Below are 23,025 nucleotides of genomic sequence, written 5' to 3' on the forward strand. Positions count from 1 at the left end.
TAGTCATTTACTGCTTTCAATTCTTTTGAAAGCATGACTTCTACAGCAGAACAGCTTTGTTTCTTCCAGTCATGTTCTGTCATTCCCCCCAATTAAGAGATACCTTAGGAAGCTTTCGTGTTTGATTCTTGAATGTAATTATTGCTCTACAATTAAAATGGATATAATTACAGTCAGCTTTCAGATGTCTGTGGGTGATTTATCTAAGTTATAAGCAGCAAGACTCTCTGTCTCCTCCGCCAGAGTCACAGCTTTACAGGAGTTTCTACTGGGAATGCCATCAGACTCACCCAGTAGACAGCTCTGTAAACTTCCCATGCATGTGTGCAGGTTGAACAGTAAGTGCCAGCTCATGTTTATCATAAAAATGCCTTTTTTGTGTGTTGCTCTTTGATTACCTGGGACAAAGATGTCACACACAGGTTACATGAACCATTGGCTTTGTGAGTCCTTGAGTAAAGTCATGACACAGCAATGTTACACCAATTGTTCACCACAAGGATTTTTAAAGAGTAGACTATGGTCCACAAAGGCAGTTTGGAAGTGATATGTATATTCTTTCAGCAGTCCAAATCTGAATGAGCGGAATATCAACCGAAATTTTTTCCTGCGTGAGGATTAAGTAGTCATTGAGTTTGCAATGAATTTGGCATTATCTAATCAATTTTTCAGTAGACACAAACTTTGCCTTAGAAAGCACAGAAGCTGATTCTGTGTAAGCTGCCATCCTTCTCATGAGTTTTCCAAGCCCCTGTAGAGGAGCGTAGACTAGAACTTGTGATATCCATTAAGGATTCAGAGAAAGAGGATATTAAGGCTGCATATTTCTGTAATGCTCAGATGCAGATCATATTGCTTCTGTCAGTGCTTGTCAGCAAGTCTAGAGTGCATAAATTCAAGCTGCTGTTATGCAGAATGTGAAAATGAGGTTAGAGAAATGGTAGCAGATAATAACCATGAAAGCTTAGTACTAAATAATTCAATTTGCATTGATCTAAACAATTCTCTGTACAAAGAAAGAAATGTCACTGAAAACATCTAAGGCTATCCATGTAAAGTGTCTGTCTTTAAAACTTATTTAGTCCATCTCGTCATAACTCACCATCTTTCTTCATGCAGTTGATATATAATGAACATTCCTACATGTTAACCATATCCATAGATTTTAACCTTCTTGCAGTCTCACAATTGCACACAAAACCTCTGACTTCAGCAACACTCATGTGATTATTATAGCCCATACTGTTTGCCCCATTGTAAGAAAAAAGTTGGTTGTTTAAAAAAATTTTTTTTTTATTTTTGCTAAATATGTCATAGTGTTTAGTGGATTTTTTAAAATGGTCTCCTGTGTGCATACACATTTTAAAAAAATGCCTCTATTTAAAATTTGTTTGGTCTTAAAGAAATTCCGTTATTACTTGAATGTCAAGATGGTTGGGTGCTTTTTAGGCAATGGTTTGGCAGTGGCCTCCTCAATTTATTCATGTAACTCTTGGATTCATAAAGGGACATTTGATGATGTTATACAATTCTGTGCTTGCTAGATCCGTGTTAGAAGTTAAACAATTTTTATCTTTGAGATCAAGGATCAAGGAGATCAATTATTTGATTCTTCTTTAGAGATACTAAAACATCTGCAACAGTAGTGAAAATGTGCTCTAGATGTAGAGAAAAATCCTGTCTTTTTCATCTGTATTATTAAAGAGTTCTGTGACTTTTACATAGCCCTGGTAATGTGTGTGAGAACTGGTAGTTTCCCTTTATGGTTTAATTTGATCCAGCCGGAGGTATTTGCAAGCTGCCCAGCATAGTTTCCATGGATAACATAAAATAGGAATAATTTAAAAAATACTAACAAAAAACCCCCAGTGTTTACTTTTCTCTTTGTGTGTTTTTAAGAACAATTAAACTTCCTTTTCTCCTCTTTGTAGATACACTATAAAGAAGAGTTTAAAAAATCTAAAGGCAAGTGCATATTTGTACCTGACACCCCGCAGCTAAAACATGTGAAAAGCCTTGGTGCTTTTATTTCTGAGGTAAGATCTAAAAGACTGTAGAATTTTCTTGGCTTCTTATCCTTCCTAAAAACTCTTTCGGTTGAATAATGTGATTTTTAGCAGGGGAAGGATGGCTTATTTCAAATAATAATTCTGTTTAAAGCTGATGTGACTTAAAAGGCTGTAATTAGTGTATACTGTAATGTGAGTAATAATTATAATTTGGAATTACATGACGCTTTTATTTTGGGATTTGAAGATACTTTATTAATGGTTCTGAGCCAGTCCTAGCTATCCCATTTGATTTGTGGATAAACTGAGGAATAAGAAAGGAATGTTACTTTTTCTGCAGTGATGAGGTTTGCAAATCACACCTGTGCAAAATTTCTCTGCTGTGGAGATTTCACAGCCTGATACCAAACAGAAAGAACACAAGGAAAATGTTTCCATGTTATCATCCCTGTACTCCTTCAGCAAGAGGCCTGGGGCAGCCATCAGCTCAGTGCCATCTGTGGGAGCACCTGTATGCATATCTATCAATTATCTGTCTGTCTGTCTATCTATCTATCCATCTATCTGTCTATCATCTGTCTGTCTGTCTGTCTATCTATATCTGTCTATCGTCTGTCTGTCTGTCTATCTATCTGTATCTCTCTACATACATGTGACATGTGCACATACTTGTGACTTGTGCAATTGTGGTGGCAAAGAAAGATCAACAGCTTACAAAGTGCCAGAGCAGCGTTTACTGCCAGCTCTTCATGTCCCAGGTACAAGCTGCTGTAGGATTGGATCTCTGATTGATTATTTTCCACAGGTAAGAACAGCAGTGGAAGTTTCACCTGAGAGAGTGGCTTTGTTTAGGAATTACTGGTTCTGAGTGATTTTTCTGTCATTTTTGTGGCCCTTCAAAAAATTAAAATTTGGGTGCCTCATTTTTTGTGCCACTTTTATGATTATAATTGAAAGTCCCAGTATTGCTATCTGAAGTTACATAACTCATATACATTCTAAATTCTCTTTCTGATATACAACAATTTGCTGTGTGGCTTTCAGTATAAATGCATTTAATGAATACTTTTCTTGTATTTATCTTCTTGTTTTCTGAGAAGGACTGGCATGTCCCAAGGGAAGCAAATCTGATGTAATTGCACTTCATAAGAGACAGACTATTGTAGTCTACAAAAGTACAGTATATGGAGAGTATTTATCTAATCCATATGTCTGATTCCAGAGAATCTGCTGCTAATTATTAATCAAGGATGTCGAGATATAAAAATATTCTAAAATTTAAAACCCTGTAGGTTTGATATTACCGCACTTTTGAGCACTCCTCCTGTTTATTGCAGCATTACCTGAAGCCAATTATGTGATGGATGGTTTGTCTTGTAAATTACTGACCTCTAGTGTCTCATAACCTGTATTTGCAAATCTTGGACACCGACATTCTTTACAGCATGGCCATTGCATTGAAAAAAAGCGCTCGGTTTTGGGGAACAGCAACAAATGTTGCAGCAAATTATTGATATATATCCATATAATACATCTGGGGAACTAGCCACTAATGAAGAACTGTATATTTCACAATAAATAATGACATTAGGCAGTATAATTGAAAATATTTTTGGTATTTATGATTACTTTCACTGCAATGTTGCCATTATTGTTTTCCAAATTAGGAAAACTTAGATCTGAAGCAAAAGCCTCACACATTTTGAGCTGTGTATTCTGAGATCTCTTGTAAACCCCTTTGTGAGGAACTGTCAATACTGAATAATGGAGGAAACACAGGATAAATGAAATGTAATTTAGAAATGAGACTGTAACATGAAAAGATGAAACAGAAATGATGGTAGACACGTTAACTTCAATGTTCCTCTCCTTTCTAACTACATTTAATTGCTGCTACTTATTAGTTCGTAAAATATTTATGGTTGTCCGCTCATTTGCTTCTATTGTGCAGAACTCTGGAAAAGTGAAAGAAGAAAAGTAATTTTTGGATTTGAAAATGATCTGAAAAATGATGGAGAAAAACTGCCTTGCTTATTTTGTTTTGTATTTCCACCAAAATTATTGCATTTAAATAGGAAATATTTTGCATTGATTTGTGAATTAAATACATCCCTATAAAGTATTATTTAAAGATGTTTTTGCTTTAATGTTAATGACAGCATTAAAATTTTCCAATTCTTGTCTATGCCATTTTACTTACTAGAAAAAATAAGTTGTATCTTTGCTGTATCTTCATTTTTGCATTATGTGTCACCTTTTTCTGCCCTCTAGGTGAAATATAAAGGAGCTGCTAAGAAAGACCTTTCCAACTCTCTTTATCAGCAGATGCCAGCCACAATTGACAGTGTATTTGCTAAAGAATTAATGCACCTTCAGAGCAAGGTACAACTTTAGAATTGCAAAAATGATTTTTAGATTAATTGTGTGTCAGAATAAGTACACTTTGAACAAAATATTTGAGCGGATACTTGATTGCTTGATTTATTTGGGTGAGCTTATCATCCAGAGTTTATCACCATAACTTCTTAACTTCAGAACCCACTGATTTTTAAAATGTTGACAATTTTACATATGTTTATTAAATATACATTTAAAATCTGGTAGTGCATTCATCAATCCAATGAAATGCATGGATTCAATAAGGAATTACTGAGTTCAGTGACATTGCACGGTCCTTATAGAATGGATGAATCTTATGTACCTTTTTCCAGTTGGGTGTTGTATTAGCTGTATAAAATGTTTGATGCTGAAGGCAAAAGAAAAAAAAAACCAAAAAACTGCTTTAATGACTCTTAAAGGCACTTAATGGTAGCAGTAAAAGTATTTCTGATGGTCTGCATACTACTACTTAGAACAAATTTTACAGAATTAAAAGATGAAATCAAGTATATTGAACATAGTGTAAAGCTTGCAAACAACCAGTAAAATAGTAAATTCACTTGCCTTCAAGGATACCTTGATACCTTAAGACAAGGTACAAGGATACTCTTAATACCTTAAGAGTAGGCAAGTGACCCTTCACTTCCACTGACCTCAGTGGAATTGTGAATGTTATGTGTGTGTAATATGAAGGAGGTTACAGATTTTTGTTGTTACTCATGACAATTACATCAGATAGATGATCATGGCTTTTTGTCCACCAAGCATTTCCATGGTTTTCTTGTTTTTGCTTTCTCCTCTCTTAAAGGTATCAACTACATATAGTTTAATAAAGCCAGTGTGTGAAGGGAACACGCTTCTAAATCCATAGTATTGATTGTATCTCAATATGCATTCTCGTAGTGTAGTGATACTTTTTCAAACAAAGGAAAATATTAATTAAAAAAGAAAGGACTGAAATCTCAGGACAGCTGGTGAAGAAATGTTTTGTTGTAAAACATTATGTTAATCAAGGCTATATTCAGCAACTATAATAACACATATTTTAGTTTTCAGAGTTTCATATATACACAAGTTAAAGCACCACAGTAGCTGAAATGACATTAATGTGACATTTCATTGTAAAGTGAGTGATTAGAGGAATTACAGTAAAAATAAATTGGGAAGTAAAGTTGTTTAACATTTTTAAGCTATTAGCTTGATTTATAAAACATTAGTTAACTATTTTGCCACAGATTTACTCCCAAATTAATTTCAAATTATTACATTCCATTATTATGTTATTAATTCCAAATCAATACATTACATATTACATTAGTTTCCACAAATGAGGTTAATTAACCTTGGTGATGTGGCAGTAAGGATAAATAACTGAAACTAAAAATGAAACCATTGGTTCATCAAAAAAACCCTTTTAAGAAAAAGATTGACATTTTTATTTGCTGTTTTTTGAAGGTTTTCTTCAATCATACAACAGTTCTAGAGAAAAAAATATGTGCATATAGGGTGAGTTATATTTAAGCAGAAAGTTTTCCCATAGAATTCGTACTATCCCCTTAGGAGTAGATGCATTATAAATCATAATATACCATAAAACTTAAGGATACGCTGACACATTTTTCCAACTTGTGGTTACTGCTGCAATGGACCTGAATTTAATGCTACTTTGAGAGAGATCTCGGGGGATTTTCTAGTGAAAAATCTTCTCTGCAGTATTCAAATCTAATCCATATTGTGCCTATCACTGCAGTACCTAAGTAGCTAATATAAGGATTTCAGATTTCAGCTGGGTCAGGATATGGCAGAGGAGGTTTCTGCTGCATCTGTCTAGCTGGGGTTGTGAATTTCCAGGTCATCACTTCAGGAGGAGACTACAGACATGCCATAGGAAGGAGAGAGAACAGCACCAGATGGCCATTGCACCAGCTCTGCTCCAAAAAGGCTGCTGCAAACACAGAATTGCAGTCTGTTTCTGCGTTATAGTAACCTGATTTTAAAATAGGTGCTGATTTCCTGAGAGGTGGAAAAAATATGTGTCCTCCCTACCCACATTGGAACAAATTTACACCTTTGGCTCTCTTTTCATGCTTCTTGGATGCAATGCTGGGCTGTAATGCTTTTGTGGGCAGATGGAGCAGGACTCTTGCTCTGTGGTGCCATGTTCTTGGCAGGATCCGCAGCCTAATCTGCCAAGCAGGTGCATTGGGGAATAGAGGATCATGGTGTGGAAGAAAGAGAGGCCCTGACTTTCCCCTGTGCTGCCTGCTGGCACAGGCTGGGGTGCCTCTGCCAGAGGATCTCCTTGTACAGGTGTGTCCTCTGTAAATGGGCTCTCCTGTAATGCAAAATTTGCTCCTGAAATGGTGCTGCTGTGCTGCTGCTGCACAGCAGCTCTGTCTTCAGCCTAGCTATATCTAGCCCAGTTCAGTGATGTGATACACCATGACACCATCACACACATGATTTAGGAACTTGGAGACAACTAGGGGAAATTTCCTGTTTGTCTCAAGGAGTTACACCCCACCTACAGTTGCCCTCCACTGTCCTCTCCAGAGCCAACAGGCTGCCACAGCCCCATTGACCAAGTTTGCATTCTTTAACTCATGTGGCGATTGTCAGTGATTTCAGCAGAGCCAGGATCTCCTTCGGGGGTCCTGCCCTGCAGTGCCAGTGCTGACATCAAGATCTTGCTGTAATAGAGAGCACAGCACCCTGACACATGTGGTTCTCCTCCTGTGTAACCTCTTCCCCATATTGGCTCTATTGAATCATACTCAATTCTCACTTCAGGATACTCAAGAATGCCTGAAACAAGACAAGATGCTCAGGAAAGTCTGAAACAAGACTCGCTGCTGGCTTTTGCATGAAACATGTGTTTGCTCTTCCGTGTTTTCTGTAGAACTGGCATGAAGAGGGAAATAAATACCCATGGAGAACATCTATCCAAAACTGACCAAAAAAACCCCCAATGCTGTTTATGGGAAATAATGTTTTAAGAAAATGAAAAAAGTTTCACAGCTCCACATACTTGGGTGACTTCTATCAATTTAATTTTTTTCCTTTTCACAGAAGATTTGACTATGGCCTTCTAAATGCCTTTCATGAGAGTGAATAACCAGATTCGCCTCCCTCTCTCACTTTTGTCACAGTTGTCCCCAGGGTAAGCTAGAAAAAGGAGAAGTCCCTCTCATCACTGAATAACTTCACTCTCCTTACCAGCCTACAAAGCTCTCACCAATTTCTCTATTTTCTGCAGTGAGAAAATAAATTTGATAAGAGTAGTCTAGGCAGGGAGCCTTCATTTTGATTTTTCTGAAAGGAAATGGAAACTTTTGGAGAAATTGCAATATTCCTGTGGAAAATATTGCTGAAGGAAAAATTCTAATTATTGCTAGCCCTGTGACAAGTCTTTTCTTGTCTGAAGCTCAGTATGCTGAATACTTCCTTATGTAAAACAGTGTTTTTTAAATAAGGTGTCACAAACAATGATAACTGTATTTAAAATTGCTTGAGGCAAAACAATGTTGAAAAAAGTAAGCACTTCATGACTTTTTTCGTCACTTTCATTCTGCCATAAGAAGTGATTGCACTGTGTTTTTTCTTACCTAAAAGGGATAATCTAAAGCAAACTGAAGGCAGCTTAATTTTCTACTTTGAACAGGACAGTATTTCAGAGAGTCAATGTAGAACAGTATTTCCTAATTCTTTATAAAGGTGATGAACCAAGAGAATCTTAAGCAATGTTTTCAATTTCCAGAGGAAGTTTCAGAAGTTTGTTTTTTTTTACTGCAATACAAGTGTTGTTGTTTATTGCATTGTTTCCAATCATATTACACATTATCAAATTGTTTAATGTAACTTTTCAGTTTTTTGTTATTTTTTTGTGGTAGGAAATGTAATGTTCAATATTTCCTCTGTTTTATGGTGGCAGGTATTAGTCTTCTGGACTTCTATTGTTCTGTCTTACTCAAATACATTGGATAATCTAATTCTCTACATGTAGATTAAAGTGATGTTTTTGGTGTTCTTGAGCATTTCCTCCTACGAAATTCTACTTTGTGGATTTTAAGTTCAGAGTACATCTTACTGACTATAAAGGGAAATTTAAAAAATAAAAATGTGATAATGTTTAATGTGTGCCAAAACAGGGGGGTCAGTCAGAGCTAGGTTAAAAGAGCACAAAAGCTTCCTTAATGCAGCTTCCTATTGACACACTGGTGTAAAAGAGAGAAGAAAAATAAAAAATGAGTACTTACAAATTGGTTCAATCTGAAGTCATACCTACTTAAATAATTGCCTTGTATTTCTCAAGGTAATAAATGGCACCAGTACAGGGTAAAGGTTATGTCAGTGACCCATAATGCTTGATCTCTGTGTAGAGTAGTTTCGTAGATTTGATAAGGGAAATTCAGTTTAGTTAAAACTTGAAAATCAGCTTGAACTGGGAAATCAATGTATGTGTACTAACCTGTAAAATAATGTTTCTAAAGAATATTGATGAAATAATAATAAATATTTTTTCATGCTTACTTGGAAGCAACTTACAAATCTGGGAATAGTTCTGCACTAAGCTCTCCCAAATTAAACTAGACACCCACTGAACGCCTCCTAGTCTAGGATTGCATCAAGACTAATTCAGTGAGTTAATGAAAATAATGGGAAGAGATAGGAAGAACAGATGCCAAAGCAAGTGAAATATTGCTACATTAAGCTAAAGCAATGGTCATCTTTTCCCCAGACACAGGATACTTGTAATTTCTGTTAAATTTCTCATGCTGAGAGTGGATGTGTTACTGTGTTTTCATATCTTGGTTACGTACCCCCTTCACACAGGGAAAAATAGAGCTGTTGAGAACCAGCAAAATGGCAATGTAATAAAATATCTGTAAATCAGATTTTGGAAGTAACTGTATGGGTCTTCTGTTCATAATGGCTGTAAGTAGGGAATATCTTAAAAGTGACAGTGTAAGCAAGGAGAATTAGCAAAAGAGTTTTTCTGGGATATGTTTGTATAGTAATTACACTTTTGTGGAGAATCATTTGTTAGTGGTGCTTCAGTCATGTTAAAGATTATGCGCTTTTCCATTTGTAAGATGTAACCAGTTTAGGCAAGTTATGGACTCTTTGTTTCACTGTCAAGTTGTGTTTGTTCCTGCAGCGGGCTGATTATGTTACACTGGATAAGGAGGTGGCACATTTTAAGGCTCCTGATTTGATACTTTTGTTCACATAGTAGCAGTGCAAAGATACCCTTCTCCCCTTCTTGTCTTAATCTTTCAGTTTGTATATCATTTTGTAATCTGAGATAGTCAGGGCAGATACTAACATATTGCTTTGGGCACACTATTCTGTAACTCAGATGAAATCTTGCTTTAAACAAAAACAGATACAGCATTTTCTCACAGTTCTACACAGTTCTCTTCTTCAAAGAGTTTGAATTTCTGTAGTTGAGAGTTTCTGTCTTTCTCTTTCACAGTATTCTTTTATTGCTATCATGGGTTTTCATGTCAGTCCCTCTCCTCCTAATCAGCTTTCTATCTTATTTAACACTTGCTGTTTTCTTATGGATTATTTTAATGCTTGCTCATGAGAGCTATTAGAAAACGAATTTTCTTGATGCTTGCTATTTTTTGGGCATCAAAACATGGTGAATTTTCCTTAATACAAGCCTAAAAGCTTCTGACAAGGATAAGTGTAAGATCAGCTTTTCAGGCAGTTGTAGGATGTGAATGTGTAATATGTAAGTATAACACAGTACAGTGAAAGATGGATGAATGCCCAGCATTGAGTTCCATTTCTATTATATAAGTAAAGGTGTTTATAAATTCACAGTTCAATTCCATTTTCATTTACCATGATGACAATTGAATGTAAATATTATTTTTCTTTGTGAACCTGGGGCTAAGTCAAAATGTGTATTGTGCTGGTAGTTTCCCAATGGTGGAAGAAATAGAACTTTGGACAATGGATATATAATATTAAACTGTTTATGACAAATGAATAAAATACTTGTTTTGTTTCTGAAAATGGAGAGTAGTTATATAGTTGATAGCTTTAAGCGTGTTACAAAAATAAGAGTGGCTTTTGTTTATCCTTTTCCCTGGGCTGTCTTTTGATGTTGTTAAGCTTAATTTTCTGGTTTTATATATTATGGTTTCTTTCCCCTGTTTACTCATACGTCTGTTGCCATAACAGATACAGGGAAATCTCTCTGCTGACTATGCTTTATATGTCTCTGTTTTGGGTGGAAGCTGCTCTATTAAAGAGCTTAGCTATTTATTAGGTTTCTTCTTGAATACAGGTACACTACAGCACTGGGTTTAACCTAGCTCATGTTTTACCTGTTCTTCTCAGATCACAGAAGTATAATGTTGCTCTTTTCAGGTTCTCTATAAACAAAAACATGATGCTGAGAAAGGATTTTCAGACTATGCACGTATGACAGAACCTCCAGATGTTAAACATGCCATGGAAGTCAGTAAACACCAGAGTGATGTAAGTACTCCCCTTTCTGAAATGAGTGTGCTTGTTTGGGGTAGATACATCTGTTACAGCTTACTGAAATGAATTGGACATGGAATATTTCCATATTTCCTTAGTTGGTATTTCTTATAAATTATTTCCTCTGAAGTAATTTAGGACATGGTGCGTGTAAAAAATGTGTTATGAATAGGTGAACTTTATTCTGAGTTGGAGTAGAAAGTGGTAGTTACTGTTTATCAGTGGTAACTAAGTGCTATCACTTTGAAATAAAATTGCAGGCACAGGATTTCTGAATTCACTTGTAGCTTCTTTTACTTTTAAAATGTATAAAATTCTTTGTTTAAATGAATGCTAGTGTTGTTTCAGTGTCTTAATCTCCCAATACCTCGATAGTTCTTCAAGGGTGCTGTGTAGAGGAGATAAGCGAGTTGTTTCTGCCCTGCTCTTGCACACTTTTATGCATATGAATAGGTTTGTTCCTATATCGTGAATACATATCAGGTGAATTTTCCAAAGACATAAAGACTAATATGATTTATTTTACAGAAATTGAGCCATAGTGTTCAGTTTGATGCCTGTGCTAATTAATACCATTTGACCAAAGTGTTTGTTCTTGTAGTTTTATTTAGATAACTTACAAGTAATTAGGAATACTTAGCAATATTTTGAAAGTTGGTTGCTTTTTTTTTTTTCAGCTGCTTGTTATCTTCTTTAAGTTCTGAAGGTTTTCACAATATAAAAGCCTAATAATGGTATTTACATTTTTTATTAGAATCAAGTCATGTTTGATTTCATGGTCAAGCTAGCATATACTAGCTCAATGCATCATTGCTTTGGGCAGAAATGCTGCCCAGATTAGAGTCTTGAATGATACAGACACAACTTGGAAGAAAAATTTATGTTAATTTTAGGTTTTGTAAAAGTGTACATGTGAGAAAAAATTTAGGAGAAGGTTCGTTAAAATATTGATGCCATTTCAAGGGGTACAAAAGCTTTTAAGAACAGCTGATGTGTAACCTTAAAAGTTATGATCCAGTTCCATTCTTGTTTAGGTAATCGAATCAATTTAGGTAGTCATGTCATTTTACAACTCTTTTTTTTTCTTAGATAAATGGGATTTTTTTGCCGTTAACAGTGTAGAAAATTTAGCTTGGGTGTTCATTTTAAATTATCTTAAATTTACCTTATCTTCACCTACTAACAGTGCAACAAACACTCTTAGGTTATGTAGGCTGAAACCTAAATGTCAGTGCTAGATATATGTCTGTGTGCAGAATCTTGACAGCTGGCTGCTGATTAAAAGGCTGCTGGAAAACTTCAGGGAAGCATTATGTTTGAAGAATAACTTTTTCTTCTGCTGGGAATTACCTGCAATGGAATTCCCAGCAGTAATTTGCAACCTGCCTTGATTACAGAATTCCTTCTTCCTGTCAAACACTGTCCATTTCCACTGTTGGAAGCATCAGGGTGTCACACTGACAGAGCCTAGGAGCTGGGAATGTGAATGTCTCTCCCCGGAAGCAAGAGGTTTTTTATTTACCTAGCAGTAGGAATGATGGTGGACTGCTAGGAAAGGAAATAATGCTGCAAAGAGAGATGTGAATCCTTCTCAGAGAAGGTGGTGGGACTGGGAGGAATATGAGACAAGTTTCTGTAGAAAATTCATCATAGTTTGAGGATCAATATGCTAGTGCAAAACCTATTCCCCATCTACAGATGTATATCACCTGCTAATAGAATTAAGGAGAGCAAGTTACAGATGTGAAGATAAATTAAATTCAGTTGTTTCATCTTTCACCCTCAAAACACACACACACACACACAAAGGGAAATGAAGGAAAACATGGGAGGGAAGGATGTTTTGGTAAGTGAGAACTTTTAACAGCATGTTAGAAACAATGAAAAAATATGAGGGAAATTATTTTCAGCCTGAGAAAACCTAAAAAAAATCAAATAAGTCATCCAAATCCAACACAAAACTCTGACCAGTTAGTTTAATGTGTTTAAGAACAGATTATTTCTGGTTGCTCATGAATAGCTGCAGCGCAATGGGCAAATACCTGTCACACATAAAGGACCAAGTCATGTAAGTCTGGTTATTGCTCAGCAGAATCATGCAGCTCTTGTAGGTAATATTTGGGCATCATGGTGAATAGCTGTGGATTTCTTCTTCTGTAAATAGAGGTTTAATTAAGAGCCATGTGAGTTTTCATCTTGGAGTCAGAACACGGAACAGCAAGCATCCCAAATGTGGAGCATTTGTCTTTCCAAACTATTTCAGGCTATCTGTGTAATCACTACTTTGAAAGTGCAGAGAAAAAGAAGGGGAGCTAGAAGGACAAGGCTCTTTTATCCACCATTCAGTACAGTTTACCTGTGGGAGCAGAATGCATGTTTACCTACAATGCTCTGCCAATGCTATTCAACTCAATTCATGGAGGGTTTGCATCTAATAGGATTAGGATGTGTTTAAGACTATTTACTCAGCCTTAAAATAAGGCTGACATTTATACTCAACTCTGTGAAATGTGCAATTTCCTTTAAAAATTAAAACTGTATTCAACTTACCATACGTTTGTGCTGACATTTTGAAACTGTCATGTGTTGTAGGGCTTCACACCACTTTGAATATCATTAACATGCTCTGTATGTTGGGGCAGAAACTGTGTAACAGGGGAATAGTGTAAAATCTCCTGAACAATGTGATAATGTATAAGAAAATAATTTTTCTCTTTTTTATACTTAGACTGAAGAAAATTGCTCTCAAATGAACACAAGTGACTTTTCTAATGACAGGAAATATATTTTGAAAAGAATTTAAATACTACGTAATGCTTGAAGGGAAGGACATTTATCCAAACCACAGTACTTTTCTTTATAAATTGTGTTAGTGTTTTGTGAAGTGAATGTTAATGCTGTCACTTTGGCACACAAAGTTATTTTCAGAAGAACAAAGTAGGGACCATCAGCATACTTAGTTGGTGCTTAGCTGATCAGTTTATTCATCTGGAAGTTTCCAAACTTGGGACCAAAACTAAGTGGTGGTCTTAAAACAATGTCATGTCACAAAACAGTATTTTGCTTTATGTGTATCTGAGTATCATGTGAATGGAAGGACAGTTGTTGAACAATGAAATGACATGACAACTAAATTTCTAAAGCAAAGAAACCACTTGCTATGTTGTGTCTATGTGGAAGCTGTACATAGCATTTGATGAAGGTACTCATAGCTGTGCATCATAATTTTGTCTGGTCCATGACCTGGTCCATCACTGGGCATTTTGAATAGGAAAACAATTTTAAATATTTGTACAGCAGTTTAAATGTTCTACTTTGTTAAAATGACTGATTCTCCTCACAACATTACGTGGTATGAAGTAAGGATGTGGTGTTCTGATTTTGCAAATAAGAAATCTGTGGTACACTCATCTATGGACATTTAAAAGGCAGTTTGCACATCTGATTTTAAAAGATACACCTAGTATCTTTTCTCTTATCCTTTTCTCTTATCCACAAAGCTGTGCTTTTTAAAAAATGTTAGTTGACAGTTGGGCAAACTTCTTATGCATATGTATACACCTTCCACTCCACAGGAGGTCAGTAGTGAAAATTTATATGTTTCACTCACCATATAAATGTGAATATTTAAGATGTCTATATTGTCTTAGGAGTAAGTTGTTTTTCAGGTTCAGGATATTCTGCAGTCACAGTCCACACACATGATAAAAGTACATTCTTTCTGATAAAGAATCAGCAGATCGTAAACTAGAGGTGCTTAAACATCATCAGTAACATACCCAAATGTAATGTTTGTTTTGATGCAGATCATGGTAAAGTCAAGCTTCTCCTGGCTCTCTGTTCAGTATTTGTGTTAGAAAAATCACCTTTCACTGACTAACTTTTTGCTGACAGTGGTTGTCAACAGTGGGTCCCCCTGGATCACTTCCAACTGGTGCTGAAAATGATGTTTACTCCTGATGTAATTGGGACCTATCAATTTTAAGGCCCATTACTGGAAAGGATGACTGCATCAATCTGTAATGGGCCAGAAATGTGTTTGTCTCTTTTACACAAGCCGGAAAACAGTTTTCAACATCATTTGAGAAGGAATTAGAAAAGCTGTTGCCAATGATGATTGTCACCAGCTAGTCATTTTCTTAGTGTTGATGGAACCTGAAGTGCAGATGAGAGGAAAGAGGGCAGAGACACAGCTGACAGGTCATTACTTAGTGGACTTAACAGCTCTTAGAAAGTGCTAATCAGGGACAAACAGTAAGAGACAAATTCTTTTGCAGACAGGTGTGCCCAACTTCTTACTGAATCCTTAAGAGGGCAAAATGTGTTCATAGCTGGTTGTGCATATTTTAGTAATTTGTTATCTATTGTTCAGAATAGTTTTGATATTTGAATAAATGAGAAGATAAAAGATTTCAGGAAAGGTCTGAATATCTTAAACGTAGGTTTGCTTGGCTCATCATGTAGAAATTTCTGTTTGTTGATTGACAGTCTGAGATGTTTTGCAGCATTGTTAGAAATCTGTTTACTTTATGGCACTGGAGTCCATTCCACTGGTATTTATGTAAGGTGGAGCATCTTCTAGACCCTGCTGGAGTAACTAGATCAGCACGTTTATCCTCAGTGGACCTTATGCATTTTATAAAAGCTCGAGGTTTGGCCCTATTAAAATCAATCTACTAATTATGAGCAGGCCCTGAATATTCTCCATGCTTTGCAAAAACCAGTTGCAATTCAGAGTATAAAATCACATTTGGGATTAAAGATGAGAAATGGTTTTGTTCCAATTATTGCTTCATAAAAATATTGAACAGTGTAACCACTTTTTATTGTCTTTTCAAATTGGGTAGAAACCCGCTTTAAATTTGGTTAGTATCAGTAATTTACTGTTTTCAGCTTCAGAACTCATGATGACACTTTTTCCCTTTTAGTTGCTCCTTCTTGTTTGCATTTCCCACTGGTCTGCTGTAACTCTCCATCTAGGTCTTTCACTGCTGCTCTAAAATTGTTATATCAATTACTTTTCCTATGCAAAAGCCAGCTGGAACAAATTTTTTTGTAGACCTGTGGTCCTCGTGAAATGGAACAACTTCAGCCTTTGCTGATTTTTTTTGGTAGGGCCTGAGCAACCCTTTGAAATGAAGATTGAGTAAAGGCATCAGGTAATGCCTGGAAATTCTGTAAGGGTATAAGCCAGCTCAGGACAAAAGATGGCTCCTTCTCTGGGGTGCTTCTGCTGTTTTCTTTCTTCTATTGCTTTTCCCCTCTCTTGGGCTTCTTCACTTTCCATCTTCTGATGCCCATGGGTGCACACACCAAGCCGGTTGCTTTGCCCTGTCTGCGTCTGTTCTCCTGCTCTCCCAGAATAGCTCTGGTTTCACAGTTCTAACATAGCACTATTAAAAAAAAAAATCACTAGATGGAACAGAATAGCAGCTGTGTAATAGAGGCCAGCACAGTGTCCCAATGGGAGAGGGTCAGCATCCAGGGATTGAGGTTATTCAGGAAATGGGAAACATATTTTTTCTTTCTTTGGCCTACCTCTGACAAACTACTGTTCTGCTGCATAACATTTTTATTCTCACTGGAGTATGACAAGCTGCAGAATGGAGCAAATATATATTGCAGACATTTGTAAAATGCTAGATGACTTTCCCTCAGACATAAGTAATAGGTATACTGGTTTAGGTGCAGGAAGAATAATAATTCACTCAGGGAAAGATATAGCAATTGGCCTTGCATCTAATATAATTGGAAATAGTGAAATATAAAGGACTGTCACTGTCTTATTTCTCCCCCCCTTCCTTTCCCCGAAATTAACCACAATCCATTATTTCATGTACTATATGATCATATCATTTGGGAGCCATAAGTGACCACGTTTCCTCAACTTTATCACCCCTGTTCTTGATTCTCTGATGTTAAATTCACTACATTCCTAATTTCTATTTTAAGCACATATGCTGGCCTTTAATTTGCAATTTACATGGATCATAGGGTGCTATTCAGAAACCTGTTTCTGCTGCCTTTGTGGTTTCCACCTCACCTCATGTGGTCATTAGGATGAACAGCATATAATTAACTAAATTCATGTAAAGTCCTGAATTGCAAATGATCCTCTCTACCGCTAGTTTCTGAAAAAATAGAAAAAATATAAGTATAACTAAAACAAAAGTTACAGTGATTTACACCAACTGTTAGAATCAACTTTTGTACATATGTGATAATTTGGGCTGAATCCATCAGACCTATTTATTTGTTTCTTTTATCAGTGATTACACTTGGGTGTCATGGCAGATTAAAAATTATAGGATCTATTTTTGGGCAGGCAGCCAACAATGAAGCCTGTTTAGCTTGTTTGCTTAGCTGAAGCCATATGGACACAAAATTACTTTCCTGTTGCATGTAAAATATTTGCCAAAAAGTAATTTTTTTTCCTTTTCTTTCTGCAATACTGTTTCTATGAAGTATATTTGTCACTGACTGCTGCAGTTTATGAGTTCGTTGTATTGTACCCAGAGTGAAACTTTACATTGGAAATAGGAGCAGAAACGAGAAACTTCAAGCTGAGAATTTCTTGCTGGTGAAATACTATCTTGAGAGGTTGATTAACTTTGTGAAGTGACTAAAGAAAATCGAAAACATTTCTCACTGAAATAGGAATTATTCTTTTGCTTTCTGTTTCCTCTGAATTTTGTGTTCTCCAAGTTTTGCCTGAAACTTCAATTTGTCAGACACTTTTGAATACTACAGACAGAATGTTATTAAGAGTAATTCAGTAAGACAACCCTTGGAAATTGGCTTAGATTGGCACATGTGCTAGAGCAGGAAAAAGTCCCCAAACCTTGAAGAGGGAAAAAGAAGAATAATTTGTGGAGCTCTATAATGTCCCTGAGGTCTGTACTGCTCCCATGATTGCTTTGCTAAATGAAGGATGTTTGGACTCTCCTGTCTGTGGTTGAGCCTTCTGGCCAAAGTTTTCTGAGCCCATTCATTATGGTAGTTTTGCACAAACACAAAGGGTCAGTCATGTACTCAACATGCTGGAACACTCAGCCTTCTTGTTCCCTTGATTGTGCAAAGGAACAAATCAATGGCATTGTGGGGATGCTGGGGTGGAGTTGTATCACTGAATTACGTACAAGCTACATGTCTGTCTAGTACTGAGAAAGAAACTCACTATGATAGAATTATAGTTTCTCTTTGGTGTAGCTGCAATCTGCTAGGCTGCAATATTCAGTATCAGAGCAGGGGTTGGTTTGTATTAAAAATGGGTACAACATAGGAAAAAAAGCTATACTCTTAAAAAGTCTCTGAAATTTTATTATAAAACCTAATATTTGTGTCTTTGCAATGCTTTAATTTTCCACTATGCTTCTAAGCAAAACATTTTTTCTTTTTCCAACTGTATTTTATGCTTCTGGATTTCTTCCTTATCATGTTACCTTGTGTGTGGGTCTTACCTTACAATCCCTGTCAAGCAGAATAAACTCTAATGGAATAAATTAATTGGAGTTCTATTTAGTTTGATATCTCAATAGACAGGTAATTCAAAACTTATTTATGAACTTCAAACTTTATTGTTTGTTTTAAACAAAACTGTGTTTTCTTTGACAGGTATCCTATAAGAAGGATGTGCAAGATACTCACAGGTACACTGAAGTGCTGAACAGACCAGACATAAAGAAGGCAACTGAGATAACGAAGATAATAAGTGATGTGTGTTCTCCTTTTACTCTCTATTTTTTAGACATGTAACTTTTTTATTCCACTTTTGATCAGTTTTTTTTGGAATGCTGCTGGAATTCTCAAATGTCTTGAACAGAAAACCTGCACCTAGAACAGAAAACCCCCAAATCTGCTAGGGAGATTTGATTAAAAGAATTCCAAACATGACCAAAACAAACTAGTCTTGCCTGGCAGGCTAGAAGGCTATGGGTTTCTCCTTTTTACTTGTTGACAGTATGATCTTTGTGATTATTGGTAATTGATGTAAAGACAATGTGAAAATTGCTAGTTGCTTTTGTTTCAGCTTTATTCGTGATAATAATTCTCAAGATAAGTCATGTGCTTGTATGCTATACTGCACTTTAGAAGACATCCCAAACCTTTTTTACCTTGGTTTGAGAGAAGCTGGCATGCCAGGATACCCCTTCCTTTTCCCATCTCAGCTGGCAGTGACAGGAAAATGTAATTCCCTGCTGTCCTTCCAGGAGCTGTGCAGATGATGGCTCTTTTATGGTAGCTCCTCCCTGAACTACCCTCTCAGATTCTTTGCCCTTCCACTGTGGCCTCGGCTAACAGACAGGTGAAGGAACAGTTTGAGAAGCAGCAGTGTGTGATGCAGTTCAGTATTTTATTGTACACAAGTCAAACAATATATGTACTAAAGGCCCTGAGTCAAGTTTTTAAGTAATTAATTAAATGTGAGACTGATTAGACACATTTGGAGAGACAGATTTAAGAGATTGAAATTCACCTTTCAATATTCGAGATTTTTTGAAAACCAAGAACTTCTACTAAGTGTTATGTTCAACATGCAAATTTACTAATTGCTTTTCAAGTGCTCTTAGAATTAGAGTGGCTTTGGGACTTTTATTTCTCCCAGTCTGTTCTTATGATGTGTCCTTGCTGACTCACAAGGCTTGAGTAATGCAAGAAGCCTATTTTAGGCAATGGGTAATTTAGTTTGTGGCATTGCAAAGCACCTATTGTTGATTTATCTGTGGGTTTCTTTCTAATGCATTGTGGGGAAAAAATTGCAGCAATTTGCATGGAAGGCAGTTCAGCTGGAGAGATCACATAACATTAACCTTGTGGGACTAATTCAGCTCTGTGACACCAGTGCAGTCTCACTGACATCCAGAGAGACTGCAGTGGTAAAACTGAGAGTGGAAATTGACCTTACAGTTCAAAAAAGTTGCCCCTCAGACTAGTTTTATTTCAAGACTGCTTTCAGCTGCTGCAAATAATCTTGTGTTAACTGTAGACCCTGTCATAAGAAATGCTGAGCCTCTGTAACTCATTCTGCCTTGACTGGGAGGACAGCATTTCTCTGGCATGAGCTGTGCATTTGGTTAAAATTGAATTTTGTGAATTTCGCATGCTGTGTTTTTCAATTAATAAATATTATATTGTTAAGGAGCTGAACCCTGAGAAGGGCTTTTCTTGAGCTGATTAGAACAGTAGTGTCAATGCAGACCATTATGTGAGACTTTTTCTACAAACTTTAATGCTTACATTTCTCTTGATAAAAAACCCCAAGCAATTAATTAGTGATTCATATTCTTGCCCCCCCTCCTTTTTTTTTTTTTTTTTTTTTTTTTTTTTTAGGCTAAATACAAGAAAGGAAGGGGAGAGCTGAACAAGGAGTCTGCTGTACTTGGAAGACCCGATTTTGAACATGCTAAAGGAGTTTCAAAACTTTTCAGCCAAGTAAGATTGTCCATCATTTTACAATGATTTCATCCAAATATCTCATTCCTAGTAATGCAAAGAAATACATGGATTTTTAGATGATTATCTCTAATGGCCCTGAAGATTATGTTCTCAAACTTTTCATATAGCATTACAATGATTAGTAAATTTTGGATTCTTAGGAAACCAAATACACATTTTGAAGCAAAAATATGATGAATTCTGACTACAACTTGCTCATGGAGATGGTGTATATTTATAAAGATTTTCTAGGATTTCTAAAATATTAAGTGTATGTAATTTAGGGGCAAATTTTGCTCCTCATTCAGTTTGAGTGGAACCTTACCCTGTGATTAATCCCACTGAAGTAACTGAGGTCTTCTGTGTAGCTGCTTGCTAATGTGAGTAATGGGATCTGAATTTGGCCTGACATGTAAACCACCCACCTTCCTTCCCCCTTTAGTTGTTAACTAAAAAGAAATCTGAAATAGAAATATTCCCTCCTCCTCTTAGTAGTTTTCTACTCAGAAGATGTACACATAAGACTCTACTACAGATCATCCTGACTTTGTGAGAACAGATTTTTCACTGCTGATCTGTTTTTTTTTCTTTTTTTCTTTTTTCTTCTTTTTTCCTCCCTTTTTTTGTCTGAAGTAGTTATTTTAAAGTGCCTTGCATAGTTCTTACTAGTAATCCTATCCAGCTATCCTTGGAGCTTTTGAAAACCCAGAAACTGCCCTCCTGTAAGAGGATGATAGTGCCCTTTGATTGGAGAAGGTTGTGTCAGTCTTCCCAGAGCCAAAAAAACATCTCAAGTGTAAATAGTGTATATAATAGGACAGACTCAACATCAGTGATATGTAAAAAAATAAATGTTATTTACATCAGTGATATGTAAAAAAATACGTGTGATTTTGCAAGATACTAAATGTCTTCCTACTGCTAGCACAAAATGAGAATAATGTGTCGTAGAGAACAAGCTGGAGAACAGTACAGTGTCTGCAGGTGGTTGAGTTCCTTTGCTGTTATCCTTAGATACCTGCTGCATGATTTCCTGTTTCACACCATTGTAAACTTTGAAGCATTACACAAAGAGGAAAAGAAGGAAACAAATGGTTTCTATTGCTTTGTTGGTGGTGTGCTCAGAATTGAAATGAGTTTGTGTTTTTCAAGTAGATTTCTGTCTTCTATTTTATAATAGATCATGTTCTCATTTCTCTGCTGATGGGCAAGTCTGCTAAGAGATTATTTTGTGTTTAGCATTGTGCAGGCTTGGAAGTTATCCTGTATTTTCCAGAAAGGGCCAGTGCGATGCTGCTCAGACCTGAGTGTCACTTACAGGAAGCAGGACTGTCATTTAGCAAACAAGTTCAATGGTTTTTAAAAGGGTCCATATCTAAATTTAGTGTGTGATGTCCTTTGCAGTCAATGGCTGCTTACACACTCCTGTCCTTGCAGCCTGCTTCAGAGTCTAGTGAGCTTGCAGCTGCCTGTTTCTGCCAATGACACCAAACCATAACCCTTCCAATAGCCCTCTCTGTCCTCCCAAGCCTGGTACCCATGAGATTGTGGCCAACAATCACAAGTGAAAAATATCATCGGATCATGGGGTCCTGCAGGCTGATGAGCCAGCTACACGGAAGGCTTCATCAATGCACTTTTTATCTCATTTTTATTAGATGCGCTTTTTGTCTTGGACAATGCAAGCTGCATTTGCAAATGCTTTATAATAGGGCCTCTTCACTGCCAGGAGCTGAGATGGCAGCAGTTCTAGCTGAGATCCTTCTGTGGAAGGCAGCATTTATTGTGCAATTTTAACTTCTTTAGAGAGTCCAAATAGTGCAGAAGGTGTGACAGGGAGGGAGGAGAAGTTGACAAAATGTATGTTGTGTTTGGTTTATTTGTAAAGAAGATAGAATAAACCTTGGTGGTCCGAACTCTGCAGTCTATGGCTCTGGATCCAAGTTTTGGGATCCTTTCTTGTATTGTCCTCTCCTCAGTCTGTGCTGCAGTGTGTGTGATGGGGACTGTGCTTTCAGAGCAGGAGGCAGTGCCTCAGACTGGCACTCTGCCTGCAGCAGCACAGAGGGTGCAAATACTGGGCAGCTCTCAGCAGCAGGGAGGTGCACTCAGCAATTCCCCCAAGTCCTCTGGAGGCAAGCTAGTGGCCATGAGTTGTCTAATGTTCTTATATATTATTTGAATCATTATAACACTTAGACACAGTAATCATAAATCAAGAGCACAGAAAAATGAAGATGACCCCTGTGTCCAAAGAGCAGGGTGGTGGGGCAGGATGAGGAATGCACCTGTGCTGGAGGGGAGAGAGAGACTTAAATATGGGTCAGTCATGTCAGTCCTCCTCATGCAAGGTTCATGAAACAGGCTTGTAACACTTACAAGATTTAAAAAAGAGTAAAGTTAATGATCTCTTTATTGTCTCCAGACTTCCTGGCTTTTAGAGTTTCCATTTGTTTCTCAGAAAATGGGAAGATCATAAACTTTTTGTGTTGAAAGTTGATGATCTCCCTTAATTGCATGAATCCATAAGCTGCGACATCCAGAGAAATATTAGTTATTTGACCCTCACAGTAAATTTGCAAAGTTGACAATTCTGATGGATGTAATGGGAAGAGAAGATGATAACATGTTTTAATGTGGTGCATATGGGTAGGTAATTTAGGGAGTATAGAGAACAGGAGCAAGAAGAGGTCAGGCAGTG

General features: G+C 36.7%; 2 protein-coding genes across 3 annotated transcripts in view; both read left to right on the plus strand.

Moving 5' to 3' along the window:
• Window positions 1-23,025, plus strand: part of LOC136359609 (LIM zinc-binding domain-containing Nebulette) — a 249,893-nt gene that overhangs the window by 162,134 nt on the left and 64,734 nt on the right. The gene's annotated exons all lie outside the window — the stretch shown is intronic.
• Window positions 1-23,025, plus strand: part of LOC136375410 (nebulette-like) — a 39,044-nt gene that overhangs the window by 4,653 nt on the left and 11,366 nt on the right. The window contains 5 exon segments of the mRNA XM_066340929.1: window positions 1,932-2,036; window positions 4,281-4,391; window positions 10,773-10,883; window positions 18,504-18,605; window positions 20,220-20,321. Coding sequence (XP_066197026.1) covers window positions 1,932-2,036; window positions 4,281-4,391; window positions 10,773-10,883; window positions 18,504-18,605; window positions 20,220-20,321 — 531 coding nt within the window.

This window comes from Sylvia atricapilla, chromosome 1 (genome assembly GCF_009819655.1).
Source record: "Sylvia atricapilla isolate bSylAtr1 chromosome 1, bSylAtr1.pri, whole genome shotgun sequence".
NCBI lineage: Eukaryota > Metazoa > Chordata > Aves > Passeriformes > Sylviidae > Sylvia > Sylvia atricapilla.